At 37.6% G+C, this 19,136-nt stretch overlaps 1 protein-coding gene across 2 annotated transcripts; it reads right to left on the bottom strand.

Moving 5' to 3' along the window:
- Nucleotides 1-475: 475 nt before the first annotated feature.
- Nucleotides 476-18,077, bottom strand: LOC129730627 (activating molecule in BECN1-regulated autophagy protein 1-like). 2 transcript variants are annotated; one of them, XM_055690105.1, is made up of 11 exons: nt 17,927-18,077; nt 17,654-17,866; nt 17,541-17,602; nt 17,360-17,430; nt 17,155-17,267; nt 16,525-16,989; nt 16,253-16,464; nt 1,202-1,428; nt 1,030-1,140; nt 723-965; nt 476-654 (listed from the first exon to the last, which is right to left on the bottom strand). In XM_055690105.1, the coding sequence occupies exons 2-11, from the start codon at nt 17,807-17,809 to the stop codon at nt 518-520; spliced, it is 1,797 nt and encodes a 598-aa protein (XP_055546080.1). In that variant the 5' UTR covers nt 17,810-17,866; nt 17,927-18,077; the 3' UTR covers nt 476-517. The 2 variants fall into 2 exon arrangements, with proteins under 2 accessions (XP_055546080.1, XP_055546081.1); XM_055690106.1 differs by lacking the exon at nt 17,927-18,077 and having other exon boundaries at nt 17,659-17,844.
- Between the last annotated feature and the right edge of the window lie 1,059 nt (nt 18,078-19,136).

The raw sequence follows: 19,136 nt of genomic DNA, 5'->3' as shown, positions 1-19,136 counted from the left end.
TCACACAAAGTGAAATGGTTTTAATATTTGCGATATGAATATTGATATTCTCGTTTTTAAAAAACGCTGGTGCTTAGACCCTCCATTTCTGGACCGTCTACCCTGTGTCATGTATACCGAAATCAATAGGCCGTATGAATAAAAGAAGTTACTCTGCTTCTCCCGTAAGATTTGCACGATATGAGTAAAGCAAACGCTTTTATTCATACGGCTTAATATCCTTACATTCAGATTACAATGCCAAACCACGTCGAATGTCAAAATACGTAAAATAGGGTTTATCGTTTGGCTTAAACAAAAACATTGCGTTTATACAGCAGTATTTACGTTGTTGCTATCGCGAATGATAGATGGAATTGAGAGCACAGCGGTAATAATGAAAAATTTCTTTCTAAATGTTGGACTTCCAATGTAATCAATTTTATTTGTGGGAGCCAAATGGCGGGTGATATTGAGATCGAGGAAATAGGCTAAATAAATGAATACACGATTTCAAAAATTATTTATTTTTTTAAAATTATCGACAAATCTGTATAAATTTTGATTTAGGTCCAATGAGTAATCCATACCCTGGAAGAGCCGCCCACTTGATACAGTTAATTTCTTTGTAGTTTTTTGACTCCTTTGGAAGACATAGCCTTAAGCCGACCAGTTCTATTAAACAATCGTTAAATTTTTGACATATGACCTAATCTATGAGACAAGTTAAACATAATATTTACCATTTGAGGACGACGTTCCAGAGTCCTGGCACTCGGTACCATCAGCTTCAGGATAGGAGTTGACTCCTATTCTCCATCTTGTGTCTTTATCAAGTATGTAGGCAAACTTGAGTCCTTTTTTACATCGTAAGCCAATTACGATATGTCTACCAGATGGCGAAAATGAAAGGGACACAAAATTGGCAACAAACTTGAATACAAACATGCATTCACCGAAGTTTGTGCGGTTTATGCTGCGTACCTCTGAATTAGAAAAGAAACTCAATATTAAAATTATGAACAAAATTTGAAACAAGTTCTCTCGCACCTAGTTCTTTTACATCTTTAAGCCGAACCGATGCTATAAACTGCTCGCATTGAGAGATGGAAACATTCGAGTCATTGTTAATTGAACAAATTGTTATTACATTTTTCCAATCTGTTTAAGTTCAGAAGAAAAAGAATATTATTGCGGTCAACAAATAAAATCGATTACTAACCTTCCTTAAAATCTGGCAAATCACTGGCGTCTTGGTGACATCCTAAATCCCATGCTTGAAGGATAAATTGATTTCTTGCTCCGGGATTGCGCGAGATTGTAAAACTTTCAATCGGAATATCAGATTCTTGCCAGTTCTCTAACAGAGACGTTTGAAAACCAAAATTCCAATATAGTTTAAAAACCTTATACAACATGCTTTTTACTAGAGATAAGTCGAATATGTATCTGTAAAAAAGATGATAAACTATGTTGACATGTATATGAGCAATTCTCGCTGAAATTAGGCCACTTGATGCACAAGGTCTTTCGAATTTGATATAAATGCACATAGTTCTTAGAAATAGAGAAAAAATGACAATGCAATTTTTGTTTGATCGAATTTGTTGACCCCTTGGTCACCAAGGGGCGAAACAGTTTTCAGAAAAGTTGAAATTTTAGCAGTTCCTGATGTATTATTTGAGCTATATCTCTAAAATTCGTTTTGTAAAGTACTACAAGTAGCACTTTTCTGTAATGAGGAATGATAGGGCTTTCATTTGAAGTGATCAGAATTTAAGCCGCCATCTTGAATTTGGCCGCCATCTTGGATTACATCAGAAATATGCAATTTTGACCGTGTTCGCAACTACCGATTTTCGATCTGAGACCAGCATTGGAAAGCTGAGAAAAAATTCTATAAGATGCAAGAAAAAAATTTGGTGAGCATCAGTGTTAACCCATCAATTGAAGCTATTTTCCAGGCTGAGTTTCAAAATATTCATCGTACATCGCGCGATCAACGTAGTAACCTGTCTACTAAGACCAAGTAGATGCACATGTTATGTCCATATATGTCCCCCAAGCAGCACACATTGTTGCAATGAAGCAAATGCATCTCTCAACGCAGCATTCAAAGATTGTAATAATTCGCATCCGTTACTTTTATTCAACTTGTAAAAAACCGAAAAAGCGCAAGAGGTGGAGCCTATATGAAACAAACAGTGTTATGTGAAATCATCATCTGCATCGATAGTCGCTGCAGTATAGGAAGAAAAGAGAGGAGAAACAAAATTTAGTTTGTTTACCTTTACTCTCATTATTCTTCGGTGATGGTGTCGCGAAAATTCATATAACTACACATATTATAAAAAACCTCAAATATATCGATTTTTTTTTCTACTTACGCTTCTGATAGGCAGTAATTCTACCTGCGATTCAAAATTTACCGTGCAAAAAATGTTTTTACTTCGTAATTATTCACGCGCCTTTTATAAAGTGTTGTAAAAGAATTTTTTTTATTTTCCCAAAATAGCATTTTTCGATAGCTTCTCAAAAATGAGTCGTGTTGCAAAATATTAAACCATTGGAACAGAATGGCATCTTTTGCCTATAGAAACGTCTATGCAGAGTTTCAGCCAAATTAAAAATGACAATTTAAATAAAATATTAAAACTGGGACATTTTTTGTGGAACTGCTCAGTTTAAAAAAATCTATCGCTTTGTTAGTATCACACATGCTAGTATTGTACTCATTATTCTCACTAAACTTAAAAAAACAGTAGTGGCGTACTAGTTGTAGCACCAATCGATTATGATATATGGACATATATGGACATAACATGTGCATCTTGGTCTCAGTAGACAGGTTACTACGTTGATCGCGCGATGTACGATGAATATTTTGAAACTCAGCCTGGAAAATAGCTTGAATTGATGGGTTAACACTGATGCTCACCAAATTTTGAATAAAAGTAACGGATGCGAATTATTACAATCTTTGAATGCTGCGTTGAGAGATGCATTTACTTCATTGCAACAATGTGTGCTGCTTGGGGGACATATATGGACATAACATGTGCATCTTGGTCTCAGTAGACAGGTTACTACGTTGATCGCGCGATGTACGATGAATATCTTGAAACTCAGCCTGGAAAATAGCTTCAATTGATGGGTTAACACTGATGCTCACCAAATTTTTTTCTTGCATCTTATAGAATTTTTTCTCAGCTTCCCAATGCTGGTCTCAGATCGAAAATCGGTAGTTGCGAACACGGTCAAAATTGCATTTTTCTGATATAATCCAAGATGACGGCCTGAATTCCGATCACTTCAAATGAAAGCCCTATCATTCCTCTTTACAGAAAAGTTCTACTTATAGTACTTTACATAACGAATTTTAGAGATATAGCTCGAATAATACACCAAGAATTGCTAAAATTTCAACTTTTCTGAAAACTGTTCCACCCCTTGGTGACCAAGGGGTCAACAAATTCGATCAAATAAAAATGGCATTATCATTTTTTCTCTATTCCTAATAACTATGTGCATTTATATCAAATTTGAAAGCCCTTGTGCACCTAGTGGCCTAGTTTCAGCGAGAATTGCTCATATACTGATTGATAGTACTGGACACCGGAAACCAAAAATTAACTTCGTTAACCCATCATTTTTGCTATATCCGAAAAATTTTCTCAGATTACCTTAGTGTGGGTCCCTTCTCACTGCTCGATACCGGGCGGGAAAGCGGACTCTTTGGCTAAAGTGGGCGCAACAAACGGTGATATTTATTAAGACCAATTACCACACCAGGCCCACCAAACCATAGCTACGCCACTGGACCTACCCTACATGTCCCTTATATACTTTTCCTAAACTTCATCCATGCCCCAGTCTAGTCCCGTTCCCCTCCGCCTACACCCAACAAAACGACAAGAACACGTTTAAACCTCAAGCACATAACCAGCAACTAGACCCCGCACAATGCCTCCGGCCAGAACCCGAGGATTACAAGCCCCTGTCCCAGCTCATGACATCGTGGCTCAGCAGAACATACCATACATACTGCATATATTCATGGCCATTCGAAGATCATCCGACGCCCATTTAACAACAAAACACTTAATTTCAGCTCGTAGTCGGCAGCGAGGATAAAAGATTTGCTTTTAGTTTTTAAGACACTTTAGAAAGTAAGTCACCAGATATAATTGGCGTCGTTAAACATTAAATTGTATTTGTGCCGTGTCAAATAAATGATATGTGAAGAAAAAAAACATCATTTTGATTCCAGAAATGCCCATATTTGGTAATTTTATGCTGATTTACAGAAACCGCAAGCAGTGTTGCAAAACGAGTGAGAAGCAAAACCTTTCTCCTCGGTTTAAAAGTGCTAGAAAAAATGTGCTCGAAAACGGAACTGATTTTTTCACCTACCCGTATATGCAATTTGTCAATAGCTATGAACAGCAGTTTAGCTTCGTGCACCGACAACCGAGGGTGAGGCGAAAAATTTGTATAGTAACGCCTGCTGAAAAGTGTAAGGTATCGGACTACTTTGGATGGTCTTTTACAACAGTCTTATGCAAAACCAGCCGAACCAACCTCTGCCAAATGAATCCAATGCCCTAGTGAGTTTTAAAACTCGAATCTCGATTCTGGAAACATTTTAGGTGGTCTCTTGTCATTTTTTCAGGGACCTGCATCCATGGATTTCAAAATGGCGTCTGAGGTCGAAGGGAGTCAAGCATCATCCCGACTCCGGAAGCACTTTTTCAATAGTACAATAGTTATTATTGTATCTGTGCTTGTGGTGAAGGTTATTACGACATAGAGCTTATTGTTTGGCCATGTCCTGTACATCACCAGTCCTGTGACGCCAGGTCTAAATTGATAGTTTTCCTTCAGGCTGGAGTAGACTACCATCTGTTCCTGTTACTGATGTCTTGGCGAGCCGTGACCTACCCTAAATGTCCCATATATACATTTTCCAGAATTCCATCCATGCCCCAGTCTAATCCCATCCTCTTTCGCCTTCATCCAACAAAACGGCAAGAACATGTTTGTACCTCGAATCCGGAACTAGCGACCAGACCCCGCATGATATCCTCAGGGCCCTAAAACTGCAAGCCATCCGTGCTGCTTAATTACGGCCAATTCAAGAACATCAAAATACTCATCCAACAACAAATCACTGGACAATCATGCTGTTTTGATTAGATTTAATTTCAGCTCGTAGTGGGCAGCGAGAATAAAAAATTTGCTTTTAGTTTCTAAGATACTTTATAAAGTAAGACATTAGAAATAATTTGCTACGTAAAACATTAATATGTATTGCGCCTGCCGTGTCAAATAAATGTTGTTTGAGTAAAAAAATGAGCATCTTATCAATGGCGATGTAGTAGAGGATGACGACGGAGTGGTAGATCTCGGTGTACGCGCAGATGACGGCAGAATTCCAGCCCCTGACCAGGAGGTTAGAGAGTAGATCGGTCGGTTGAAAAACAATAAAGCCGCTGAAGCTGACTAACTCCCCAGCGAGCTGTTAAAACACGGTGGTGAATCACTGGCTAAGGCGCTACACTGGGTTATTGCCAAGATTTGGGAGGAGGAGGTAGTACCGGAGGAGTGGATGGCGGGTACAGTGTGCCCCATCTACAAAAAAGGCGACAAGTTGGATTGCTGCAACTACCACGCAATCACGTTGCTGAAAACCGCCTACAAGATACTCTCTCAAATTCTGTGCCGTCGACTATCACCGTTTGCAAGACAATTCGTGGGGCAGTACCAAGCGGTATTCATGGGTGCCCGCGCCACCACGGATCAAATATTCGCGGTACGGCAGGTCCTACAAAAGTGCCGTGAGTATAACGTGCCCACACATCATTTGTTCATCGATTTTTAATCGGCATACGACACAATCGATCGGGAACAGCTATGGCAGATTATGCACGATTACGGTTTTCCGAATAAACTGAAACGGTTGGTCAAGTCGACGATGGATCGGGCGATGTGCGTATTTCGAGTTTAGGGGACACTCTCGAGTCCCTTCGAATCTCGAAGAAGGTTACGGCAAGGTGATTGATTATCGTGCTTGCTATTCAACATCACTTTGGAAGATGTGATACGTAGGGCTGGTACGACACGAGTGGCACGATATTTAGAAGGTCTGTTCAGCTCTTTGGCTTCATGACATTGATATTGTAGCACGAACCCTTGAGACGTACATCAGACTAAAGGCTGAAGCGGGACGAATTGGACAGGCCATAAACGCATCGCCAACTAAGTACATGAGAGGAAGAGGTTCCAGAGAAGACAGTATAAACCTCCCGCCACGAATTCATATTAGCGGTGATGAAATCGAGGTGATAGACGAATTCGTGTACCTGGGCTCACTGGTGACTGCTTGATGATGATGGTCCCACCTCATACCCCTACATCGGTTTGAGCTGGTCGATTTATCTAAGTAAGATATTATATAGAGTCATACAATGTAACCAGTTGACAAACAAATAACGGACTGGTTATTAATACAGACATAGTAACCCTTCAAAAGAATACCAATAATTTGAAAATAAATAAAAAATAAACGATTTTTCAATAACATTGATCCAAGGCTCATCCAGAACGTTTCCAACCCGAAAATTATCTGGACTTGGTTAGGAATTGAACCGCCATTGTTGCTGAACGTTTTACTTGTCTTGGCATCGAATTGAAAAAGTTTATTCCTTTGTACAACAGAGAGTTCTGTGATCTTCCGAATAAAAAATGTGGTGTTCTAGCATCATCCGCGTTTCTAGTGTTGTACCTATGAAAATCACTTCCTCTATCAATTCGATCACACAAATAGCGAGGCAGCATATTATATTGCTGACAACAACACCAGCAGAGAAATTCGTCGCAGCCTTATGACAGGAAATCGTGCCTACTTTTTACTCCGGAAGACGCTCCGCTCGAATAAAATCCGCCACCGCACGAAGGTAACAATCTACAAAACACCGATAGTCCTCTAAGGCCACGAAACCTGGACCATGCTCGTGGACGACCGGCGCGCCTTTGAGGTTTTCGAACGAAAGGTACTGCGTACCATCTGTGGTGGAGTGCAGATGTAAGATGGATCATGGCGGAGGCGGATAAACCACGCTGATGCAACTCGTGGGGAATGCTGCACACATTGTCTGCTTTATGAACTTAAATGTTAACGGGTAATAGCCGTTGTTAAAAATAGAAATTTAGTTCGAAATAATTTAGCCCTACGGAGCACCTTCCGTTGTTGTGTCACACTTGCAAGCACGACTCAGACTGACTTTGGTCTCGATCACACAGGTCTTTAAGAGTTATCAGCATCAGCTGACTCTTCTGTGTGTGATGAGACATTCCTTTCAGTTGTATAAATAACGCTTGCACAGCAGTGCGTGTAGTTAGGGATGAGCTATAGAATAAGTCGGCAGTTGAATGTGATACGCATATAGATTGTAGAACAGTACCACCGTCCCCCGTAGTTTAATTGGTCAAAACACCATGCCGGAGACAGGGAGATTGCGGGTTCAAGTCCTGTCGGGATGCGGTATATTTTTCCATAAAAAGATAAAGAAATGTTTTCAGTTCGCTTATTTTTCGCTTCCCCTGCTGCACACATTGTCTGCTTAATGAACTTGAATGCTAACGGGTAATAGCCGTTGTTAAAAATGGAAAATTTTTCTACGCTTACTATTTTTCGCTCCCATTCCCATATCATAACCCCTTAAGCATACCTTCTATTTTCGAAATACTTTGCCCTTATTCTTGCTCACGGCCCCATTCGAAAAGATCGATTTGAATGAATTGGAAAGTGCTATTCCCGTCTTGACGTAGAACTATGTTCCTCAGGAAAATCGGCTACATAGGGATGTAAAATGAAAATCTAGAAATGAAAAAAGTGCAAACTATGTCCAATTCCAAATGCTAATGAGTCGGTTAGTTTGCAATGGAATTACTTCATTCCTGCAGCAATCGATTGGAAAATCATCTTAGAATTCGCCCAAATGCAGAATATTGTAATTTGATTTTTTGAAGTAGAATACTTCTCTCAGAAAGTTCGGCTACATAGGGATGTGAAATGAAAATCTAAAACCGAAAAAAGTGAAAAATATGTCCAATTTCAAATGCTAATAAATCGGTTAGTATTCGATGGATTTCCTTCGTTCTTGCAGCAATAGATTGGAAAATCTTCTAAGATTCTTCCCAAAGTAAGATAATTGTAATTTTATTATTCACACTGTTGTACTATTGAATATAGTCAAGCCTTGTCAAAACGAAAAATTCGACCTCTGATTGGTCGTTATATGCTTGCTTCCCAAGCACGGTCGACAGGATCATATACCTTGCAATTGAAAACATGCTATTTGGCCTATATAAGAGCCTGTTTCAGCCGGAGCCGCTCATAATAGTTCTAGACAGCGACAACAGCAGTCGTCCTTCCTTAGCAGCAGCACTAGCCCTGTGGTTGGTCACCACGTCTCAGGAGCAGCGCGGTTCTTCTCAGCGTGTGTCGCCAGACAGCCACTATTCCCCCCGTGTTGGGGCAGCATGAAGATTGCCATCAGGAAATCCAATTTCGGAAATCAAAATGCCTTTTTCAAGGCAAATAAACAAGTCATTGAAAGTTAATAATTTTTGTCAACGCAAACAAGCATTCTGTGTTGCATCCTAGCAATTTAAAAATGTCGCATCCGTCTAATTTACTGAATGTGAAATAGCTTCCACAGTGCATGTTGTCCGTGTATCTTTATTCCCCCAATGTTAAGGCAGCTCAAAGGTTGTAATTAGCAACCGATTTTGAGCCGCAACATGCTTTTTTCAAGGCGAGTTAAAAAATAATTGAAGGTTAACAATTTTCTGGCATCAACACAAGCAGACATTCTGTGCGGGATGCATTTAAATTCTGTTGTAGTTGTCTAATTTTCACTTTATTTAGTAAACCCCCCACTGTAGGGGCAGCGCAAAGGCTGCGCTCAGCATAACCAACTTTGAATAACAAACGGTTAACGTTTATTCACTAAAACCTCATCCAATTCAAAACAGGTTTTTGTCTGAGTACAATAATTTGCACAAAAAGACATTAAAAATTTTACCGCATTATCAGACGCGTTTCTGAACGTGAAGGTTCCCTATCACAGACATAGATTTCGTGCTCCAGCACGTACCAACACGTGGAAATTGTCTTTGAAGTAGAATACTTCTCTCAGGAAGTTCGGCTACATAGGGATGTGAAATGAAAATCTAAAACCGAAAAAAGTGAAAAATATATCCAATTTCAAATGCTAAGAAATCGGTTGGTTTTCGATGGATTTTCTCCGTGTTTGCAGCAATCGATTAGAAAATCTTCTAAGATTCCTACCAAATGCAGGAAATTGCATTTTTTTTATTCGAACTATTGTACTATTGAAAATTCTTAAGCCTCGTTAAAACACAAAATTCGACCTCTGATTGGTCGTTATACGATTGCTTTCCCAAGCACGGTCGACAGAGTTATGGACCTAGTAAATTGAATAATGCATTATTTGGCCTAAATAAGAGCCTTCATCAGATATTAAACAGATATTTAATCAGATATTAAACTGAACAACTGAAATTTGAAGAACACAAATGAATATTTGAAGAGTTAATATTTTCGCTATAATCCAAAGTTAATTATCTTCATCTACATGCATACTCTGCCTATTATTACGTGTTTGCGTCGCTTAGTGTTTGGCTACGGTGATGCAGAACGCAAATGACGGCGCGATGCGATTCGGCAAGACGAAATGTGTTGAAATGTATAGCTCTACTACGCCGTAAAAAGAGCTGTACATTTCACCACGTAAGGCGAATCGCATCGCGCCGTCATTCGCGTTCTGCATAACTGTAGCCTGTAGCCTGTCGTATTTAATGTGCATATTACAATTCGGCAGCACTTCAACTGCTCATTTGCGCAAAATTTTAAAAATATTCAATACACTTCATTCAAAATATCAAACAAAATGAAATTACAATACTGCCAATGAACGGTCAACGTTTATTTACTAGAAAAAATGACTGACACGCAAGCAGCCGGGTTATCTTTCTTTTAAAAGTATTCTACTTCAACCTTGCGGTCGTGGCTTTGCATACAACCTTCCTGTGATTTTTTTTTTAAGGGGGGATTTGTTAGTAGCTTAAGTATTTATGATAAATATTAGTAAATAATGAGTATGTGTGTCCAATCACAAATGGTGACTTCTCAACACTGTTAGAAATTTGTAATTTCAATTGTTAGGATTTGTTTGCTTTCGCAATTAGGACTTATCATTCGTAGGGATTTAAACCTACTTGTCAGAAAAGGGGAAGTAAACTTACAACTAACTTAATTGCTAACTTATTGGCTATAAAGAGAGCTTATCGTAGCAATTGAGGATTGCAACGATTTTCGTCGAAAATTGTTAATAATTTTATTTGACATAGCTTCTAATGGTTCAACACCAGTAAGTCTATGTAATTCGAGTGTACCAAACCAAGGAGGACGCTTCAAAATCATTTTCAGAATTTTATTCTGAATCCTTTGGAGCGTTTTCTTCCTTGTTGAACAGCAACTTGACCAGATCGGTACAGCATAAAGCATTGCTGGTCTAAAAATTTGTTTGTAAATCAAAAGTTTGTTCTTTAAACAAAGTTTAGAATTCCTGTTAATGAGAGGATATAAACATCTCGTATATTTGATGCACTTGGCTTGTATACTCTCAATGTGCTCTTTGAAAATAAGTTTTTTATCATAAATTAGTCCCAAGTACTTAACCTTGTCGGACCAACTTAAAATAACCCCATTCATCTTGACAACGTGATTATTGTTTGGCTTGAGGAAAGAAGCCCTAGGCTTATGCGGAAAAATTATCATTTGAGTTTAAGAAGCATTGGGAGAGATTTTCCACTTTTGCAAGTAGGAAGAAAAAATATCTAAACTTTTCTGCAATCGACTGCATATGACACGAAGACTTTTTCCCTCTACGGAAATGCTTGTGTCATCGCAGAACAATGACTTTGTGCATCCTGAAGGCAAATCAGGAAGATCTGAAGTGAATATGTTGTACAGGACTGGACCCAAGACTGAACCTTGAGGTACACCTGCTCTGACAGGAAATCTATCAAATTTTGAATTCTGATAGACAACCTGCAGAGTTCGATCAGTAAGATAATTTTTTTAAATTTTGATTAGGAAAATTGGATAATTAAAAGTTTGCAATTTCGCAATCAAACCTTTATGCCAAACACTGTCGAATGCTTTTTCTATGTCTAAAAGAGCAGCTCCAGTGGAATAACCTTCAGATTTGTTAGCTCGTATCATATTAGTAACTCTGAGCAATTGATGAGTTGTGGAATGCCCATGGCGAAATCTAAACTGTTCATTTGCAAAAATTTAATTTTCGTTGATGTGTGACATCATTCTGTTAAGAATAATTCTCTCAAACAGTTTACTTATTGAAGAAAGCAAACTGATTGGTCGATAACTTGAAACTTCAGTTGGGTTCTTATCCGGTTTTAAAATGGGAGTAATTTTTGCATTTTTCCATAATTTGGGAAAATATGCAATTTTGAAGCAGCAATTGAAAATTTTCACTAAAAATTCCATTGTGCTCTCAGGGAGATGTTTGATTAGTATATTAAAGATTCCATCGTCACCAGGTGCTTTCATATTTTTGAAATTTTTAATAATTGATTTAATCTCATTCAAGTTAGTTTCAATTATTTCTGCAGGTAAAAAATTCTTGGAAGAAATTAAATCAAATTGACGTGTGACTTCATTTTCAATTGGACTCACAAAATTCAAATTTGAGTTATGAACACTCTCAAACTGCTGAGCAAGTCTTTGAGCCTTTTGTTCATTGGATACAAGAAAACGTTCACCATCTTTTAAAACTGGAATAGGCTTTGAAGGTTTCTTAAGAATCTTCGACAGCTTCCAAAATGGTTTTGAATATGGTTTCAATTTTTCAACTTTAGTCTCAAAATTTTGATTTCTCAGAAGAGTAAATCTATGTTTAATCTCTTTCTGTAAATCTTTATAAATAGTTTTAAAAACAGGGTCACGAGAACGTTGATATTGACGTCTGCGGACATTTTTCAAACGAATTAGAAGTTGAAGATTTTCGTCAATTATTGATGAATCAAATTTCACTTGAGCCTTTGGAACAGAATAATTCCTGGCATCAACAATTGCACATTTTAATGCTTCCAAAGCGGAATCAATACTCACTTCGTTTTGCAAATCAAGCTCATTATTGAAATTTCTCTCAATATGAGTTTTGTATCTTTCCCAATTAGCCTTGTTATAATTAAAAACAGAGCTCATAGGGTTTAAAACTGATTCATGTGATAAAGAAAAAGTTATTGGAAGATGGTCAGAATCAAAGTCAGCATGTGTGATCAAATCACTACATACATGACTTTGATCTGTTAGCACCAAATCAATTGTTGAAGGGTTTCTTACAGAAGAAAAGCATGTAGGACTATTCGGAGACAAAATAGAATAGTATCCTGAAGAACAATCATTGAATAAAATTTTGCCATTGGAATTACTTTGAGAATTATTCCATGAACGATGTTTAGCGTTAAAATCGCCGATTATGAAAAATTTCGAACGATTTCTGGTGAGTTTTTGTAAATCACCTTTAAAATAATTTTTGAGCTCGCGTGTGCATTGAAATGGTAAATATGCTGCGGCAATAAATAAAATCCCAAGTTCAGTTTGAACTTCAATTCCCAAAGTTTCAATAACTTTCGTCTCAAGATGGGGAAGAGCACGATGTTTGATTCGGCGATGAATAACAATTGCAACTCCACCGCCGGAACCCTGAATCCTATCATATCTATGAACCACGTAATTGGGATCATATTTCAATTTAATGTTAGGTTTCAAAAATGTTTCAGTAATAATTGCAATATGCACATTATTTACTGTTCAAAAATTAAAAAGCTCATTCTCATTGGCCTTCAATGAGCGAGCATTCCAATTTAATATTTTAATTGTTTTATTTAAAATCATTGCTAAATTTTAAATTAGAAACAATTTTAATAGTAAAATTTGTGCCTATTTGAATGGCTTCAAACATTGATTTTGCCTGCAACATGGCGTTCATAAGATCGAACATTGCCTGTTGCAAAAAAGAAAGTTTACCTGTCGTAATAGGCCCCAGGCAGTTGACATAAGAAAAAATATTTTCGGCAGCAATATTAGCTGGAGTAATAGGTGTACAATTATTTTCTAGCGTGTTTTGCTTACCCATATTAACGGTCATTTTCGAACTACCAACACTAGGCGGTATAATGTTCGAACTACCTGTAACCTGTGCATAAGTTAAACGGGTATGCAAAGGAGTAGGTAAACTATGCGTCACTGGTACGCTTGGAGAATTTTGTTTTGAAGTTGGGTTTAATTGAGAAATTGAATTTTGTTTACCTTGCCTTGCCTTAACAATTGCTAAATGGACTGGGCATTGATAAAAATTTGACATATGGTTGCCGTTACAATTCGCACAGCGAAAATTTTTACTCTCTTTCACAGGACATGTGTCCTTTTTGTGAGAAGAGTCTCCACAATTAAGACATTTTTGGTCCATGTTACAGAATTTGGAACCATGGCCATAACGTAGGCAAGTACGGCATTGGGTGATATGCTTTTCACCTCCGCCATACTTCCTATAAATTTCCCACTTTACACGCACATTATACAAAGCATGTGCTTTTTCAAAAAATTTTAAGTTGTTAACCTCATTGCGGTTAAAATGAATTAAATAATTGACAAGGGAAATTCCAGTTCTCTAACTGTTTTCGCCTCGTGATTTTTGTTTCATTAGAATTACTAGGGGCTATGCCAAGTAATTCTGTTAAAGTAAGTTTGATCTCATCAACGGTTTGATCGTTGGTGAGACCTTTCAAGACAACCTTGAACGGCTTGGCGTTCTTGGTGTCATATGTAAAAAATTTGTACATCTTGTCAGTTAAATACTGAACAAGACGATCACGACCCTTTACTGAGTCGGCTAATAAGCGGCAATCACCTCTACGGCCAATTTGATAGGTAACTTTAACGTCAGAAACAAACGTTGAAAGTTCCTTTTTGAATATATTAAATTCAGAAGAAATAGTTACCACAATAGGTGGAACTTTCTCCTTTTTTAAAGATTTTATATTTTGTATAGTTTCATTATTGGTAACTTCCATTTCACCAGCTTCTTGCTCAGGCAAAATATCAAAAGGATTGTCACTACAGACACTCGAAGTGTCAGAAAGAGATGCCTCTCTTTTCCTCCCCGCAGCGATGCGAGGTTTCTTTTTCCGTCCAGCCATTTCAGTTGATACGAAAAAAGTTAAAACAAATGTTAAATTCAAAAGTAGGTAGTCTTGAGAAAGACTGATGGGAAATAACTTTCAGGTAGTCTTTAAAAGACACACTGACAAAACACAAACTTTGAAGCTATAGGCAGTCAAAGACCTGTCCACAAGCAACCGAAAAAACGTCTGATCTGTAGGACAGTTCAGAACGCACTGATATTGTAATTTGATTATTTGTACTATTGTACTATTGAAATTATCAATCCTTGTTAAAACGCAGTATTTGACCTCTGATTGGTCGCTTAATGCTTACTTTTCCAAGCACGGTCGACAGAATTATAGACCTAGTAAATCAAGAATGTACTGTTTGGCCTATAAAAGAGCCTATTTCTGCCTGAACTAGTTATATTAGTTCTAAACAGCGACTAGGACATTCCTTACTCTGCAGTAACAGCAGTGGCAGTGGGTATCAGCGGAGATAGTGGCAGGGCCATCTTGTACAGCGGCACTTCCTCCAATGAAAAGTTGCCTCATTTGGACGGAACATATATACTCTGACAACTTGTAACTTGTTTGCGCTATATAGTGTTTGTATTAATCATGTCCAATTAAGTCGTATTTATATGTGCAAACCAGAGGCGTCGCGTGAAATTCGGTAGCACTTCAATTCCTCTTTTGTACAACATTTTAAACAAAATTAATACAAGTAATTTAACAATAGCGGGGGCCTAGCGTGGTTGGTAACGTCTCCGCCAACCACGCTCGACGCCTGGGTTCGAATCCCACCGCCGACATAGGTGTCGATGGTTGTGGGGTGGCGTGATCCATTCACAACCAACCCAACTGGTCTAGATTCAATCCTAGCCGACACCGGGATATTTTCTGAGGCGAAAAATCTCTGGCATCACGCCTACCATCGCATGAGGAAGTAAAGCCGTTGGCGCCGGTCCATTAATCAACGGGTCGTGAGTTAGGGTCCGGGGTGGAGTCGCCTCCCCGGGCGTCGGTGATTGGCGCAACAGTGGCGGAACTAGACCGACGGTAAATAAGCGAGAATAAAAAAAAAGTAATTTAACAAACAACCTTATGTAGTTCTACGTCAACGGTCGTGCCCTGTGATTTTTTGAATGAAGAGGCGTTTGAATTCATTAGAACGAAAACGGGAATGAGCGATTTCATGCAAAATGACTTGTAAATTCGCAAAAATTCAATCGACTGTTTTTTCTTTGAATGAAACTTGCATACGTGTTTGACTAAGCAAATTGAGTACTTTTCACAGATGAAGGAAATTTAGTTTTAATTTGAACTTGAAGTTATAACGCAACTTCTGATAAAGAGTCCAGGATGGAGAAATGAAAAATATTTTTTTGATAAAGATTGAGTTTTAGAAAAAAAAAATGATTTTGACATTTTTCAAATTATTTCTATTCCAATAATTTATGAAATTGAAATAGTCATTTCAAATTAAAAAGCATATAATAATTAACTTCGAGAAGGCATCTGTTTTCAAGTTATTTAAATTTAATTTGAGAAAATTAGAAAATAAAGGCTGGATGGCGAAATGTAAGACGAAGTTTTATTGAAAAGTTAAGTTTGAATCTTAACTTTTCGTCAACCTTTCGACTTCAACCATTTGCAATCGGACATCCGGAAGTCGTGCCTCACAACGGTTAATTTTCTTTGGCCGATAAAGGATATTCAGGTTAAAACATTATTGATCGTATAGGACCAAAATAACCAAATGTTCATTGTTAGAAGTTCAGATTGTTTCTTTTGATTATTCAACAGTTAGTATGTTATTCTTGCTACTATCTTTTATAAATGACTAGAATTTGATCATATTGTCCTTTTCTCAAGCGTTTGGGACATTTTTAAATCGATTATCATATTAATGTGTACTTATTGAAATGGTTTTTTTTTCGCAAAAAAAAAAATAATCTAGGAACTCAAAACATTATGTAATATATCATACCTTATGTATCCACTGTATCTCTGTTCCACAAAATTGAAGCAAATGCGCTCAAAGTATATCATTGGATCATGGCAGTATTTGTCAATACTTTCGTCGCTGACATCTCTCGTTGCGGACGGAAGCCACTTGTGCATTTTACACCTATCCGAATTTTTAAGAATATTGTCAATTCTTCGATTGAAAACAACTAGTGTAGTGTTGAGGTAGGATTTCTATGAAGATGTGAATCAATCAACATTAAACTTCCTGCAAACAATTCTGTTCTCACCAACCGTGCATTTGGCTTCTGAAGCAACAGTCAAAAAGCAACGAAGCTCATCCCGTTTGCTGGCAATTGTTCTTAACAGATGGTTCCATAAATAAAGCTGCTTCTTAAGTTCAGTACTAAAACTTTTGCCTATCATAGTAGCTCCGTGCTCCAATGAGTCGAGCATAAAATTAACAGTCCTAAGAAACGACGCCATCAAATACTGAGGCTCTACAGTCGCTAAATTTTTACCTATGCCTGCTGATGCAAATAAAACTGTTTGCGAAATACCCGTAACCAGCAGAGAACTAGTAGTGATTCGAAGAAATCGACACTTGCAGTCATTATACGTCCCGGTGTTCATAATTGAGTTACTCTGCCAATCCCAAAAAGTGACCTCGTTACCACTGGTCAGCACCAAATAATCATCAACAGGGTGGAAACATAATGAACCTATTGGTGCATGCTCGTCCAAACAAGCAGTCTTTTGCTAGAATAAACACGTATTCAAAATTAGTCAGTCGTTGAACTATTTATATTTTGTGAATTCTATTACAAATTCACAAACAATAAGATGTTGTGTAAGTATGCACGTCAGATCTTACGAAACTAGATAAAATCGAAGAAAAAATTGCTAGAAGTAAAAGGATCTCACCCCATTAACGTATACAAATACTTTCCCTCCAAGTGTTCCAAATGCGATTATGTTGTGATTCGCTGGATGAAACGACAACGACCAAACCGACCTTTCATTCGTGTGGTATTCAACTATAGAAAAAAATTGTTACAAATTAACCAACTCGAATGACGCAGGATACGTTTCTGAGCAAAATATTTGGTGAAATATTACTATTAGGTACCTATTTTTTTCATTGTGCTAACTTCAAATATGTTTACACTTTTATTCGTCTGAACGGTAGCGGCGTATTGTCTAGAAAAAAAAAAAATACTACTTATACTTTACGGTCGATAGGATAGGTCTAAGCCAAATAAAAGAGAAAATAATGAAGCATGTTGATCATCAGCTCGTGATAAACTTACCCATTATAACTCTGCTCGATGTTGAATACCGACTCCGTTTCTTTCGATAGATCATCTAAAGACTAAATGAAAGACTGTTATTTACACATGATATTTTTAATTAATAAGCTTACCTTACATAAATCCTCCGTTTGTAACCTTCGCAATATTTCATGTTCAGCAAGTTCTAAGGCAGCTTGCTGAAAAGCACTTTTAAACACTTTGGGTTTCCATCCAGATTCTCTTTCGAATAGGGCCCGCGCTATGTTTAGGTTTCTTTTGGGAACCATTGTTTCGATTGTTTAAAACGTGTTTTTTTGGTTTCCATCGATAATAATTAGTTCACACTAGAAGATATCAAATTTCAGTATTCAACAATTTGTTTAAAATTTTTATGTTTCTTCTACCGATTCTCCAAACTTGCACTTGCATCTATCCAGACTTCTTCATATTCCCGCCGCCTGAATCAGGCGGCCTGTTATGACAGTTTACATTGTTTACGGAATACTGAAACGACGAAATAAAATGAATCACGTGTAGATGGCAACGCTAAAGATCTCATTTCTTTCTAGCGTGAATCAACAATTCCGGACTACTTCGTGATAAGGGCGAAACTTACAATGACAACAAAACTCAAAAAAGCAAACAAAGTTTTCACTCACAAATTTAAATCCCTATTGACGGTACAACAATATATTTGTCGTCAAAATATGCTAATAAAAGCAAATTCGCTCTAACTTCATCCATGTTACACATAAAACTTGAATTTCAGTTTCTTTACATTTTGAAGTAGAATACTTCTCTCAGGAAGTTCGGCTACATAGAGATGTGAAATGAAAATCTAAAACCGAAAAAAGTGAAAAATATGTCCAATTTCAAATGCTAATAAATCGGTTAGTATTCGGTGGATTTCCTTCGTTCTTGCAGCAATAGATTGGAAAATCTTCTAAGATTCTTCCCAAAATAAGATAATTGTAATTATATTATTCACACTATTGTACTATTGAAAATAGTCAAGCCTTGTCAAAACGAAAAATTCGACCTCTGATTGGTCGTTATATGCTTGCTTCCCAAGCACGGTCGACAGGATCATATACCTTGCAATTGAAAACATGCTACTTGGCCTATATAAGAGCCTGTTTCAGCCGGAGCCGCTCATAATAGTTCTAGACAGCGACAACAGCAGTCGTCCTTCCTTAGCAGCAGCACTAGCCCTGTGGTTGGTCACCACGTCTCAGGAGCAGCGCGGTTTTTGCTAAGCGTGTGTCACCAGACAGCCATTATTCCCCCCGTGTTGGGGCAGCATGAAGATTGCCATCAGGAAATCCAATTTCGGAAATCAAAATGCTTTTTTCAAGGCGAATAAACAAGTCATTGAAAGTTAATAATTTTTGTAAACGCAAGCAAGCATTCTGTGTTGCATCCTAGCAATTTAAATTTGTCGCACCCGTCTAATTTACTGAATGTGAAATAGCTTCCACAGTGCATGTTGTCCGTGCATCTTAATTCCCCCAATGTTAGGGCAGCTCAAAGGTTGTAATTAGCAACCAATTTTGAACCGCAACATGCTTTTTTCAAGGCAAATAAACAAATAATTGAAGGTTAATAATTTTTTGG

This window comes from Wyeomyia smithii, chromosome 3 (genome assembly GCF_029784165.1).
Source record: "Wyeomyia smithii strain HCP4-BCI-WySm-NY-G18 chromosome 3, ASM2978416v1, whole genome shotgun sequence".
Taxonomy (NCBI): Eukaryota; Metazoa; Arthropoda; class Insecta; order Diptera; family Culicidae; genus Wyeomyia; species Wyeomyia smithii.
Note: the sequence above shows the minus strand (reverse complement) of the source record. Positions and strands in the feature narration are given on the sequence as shown.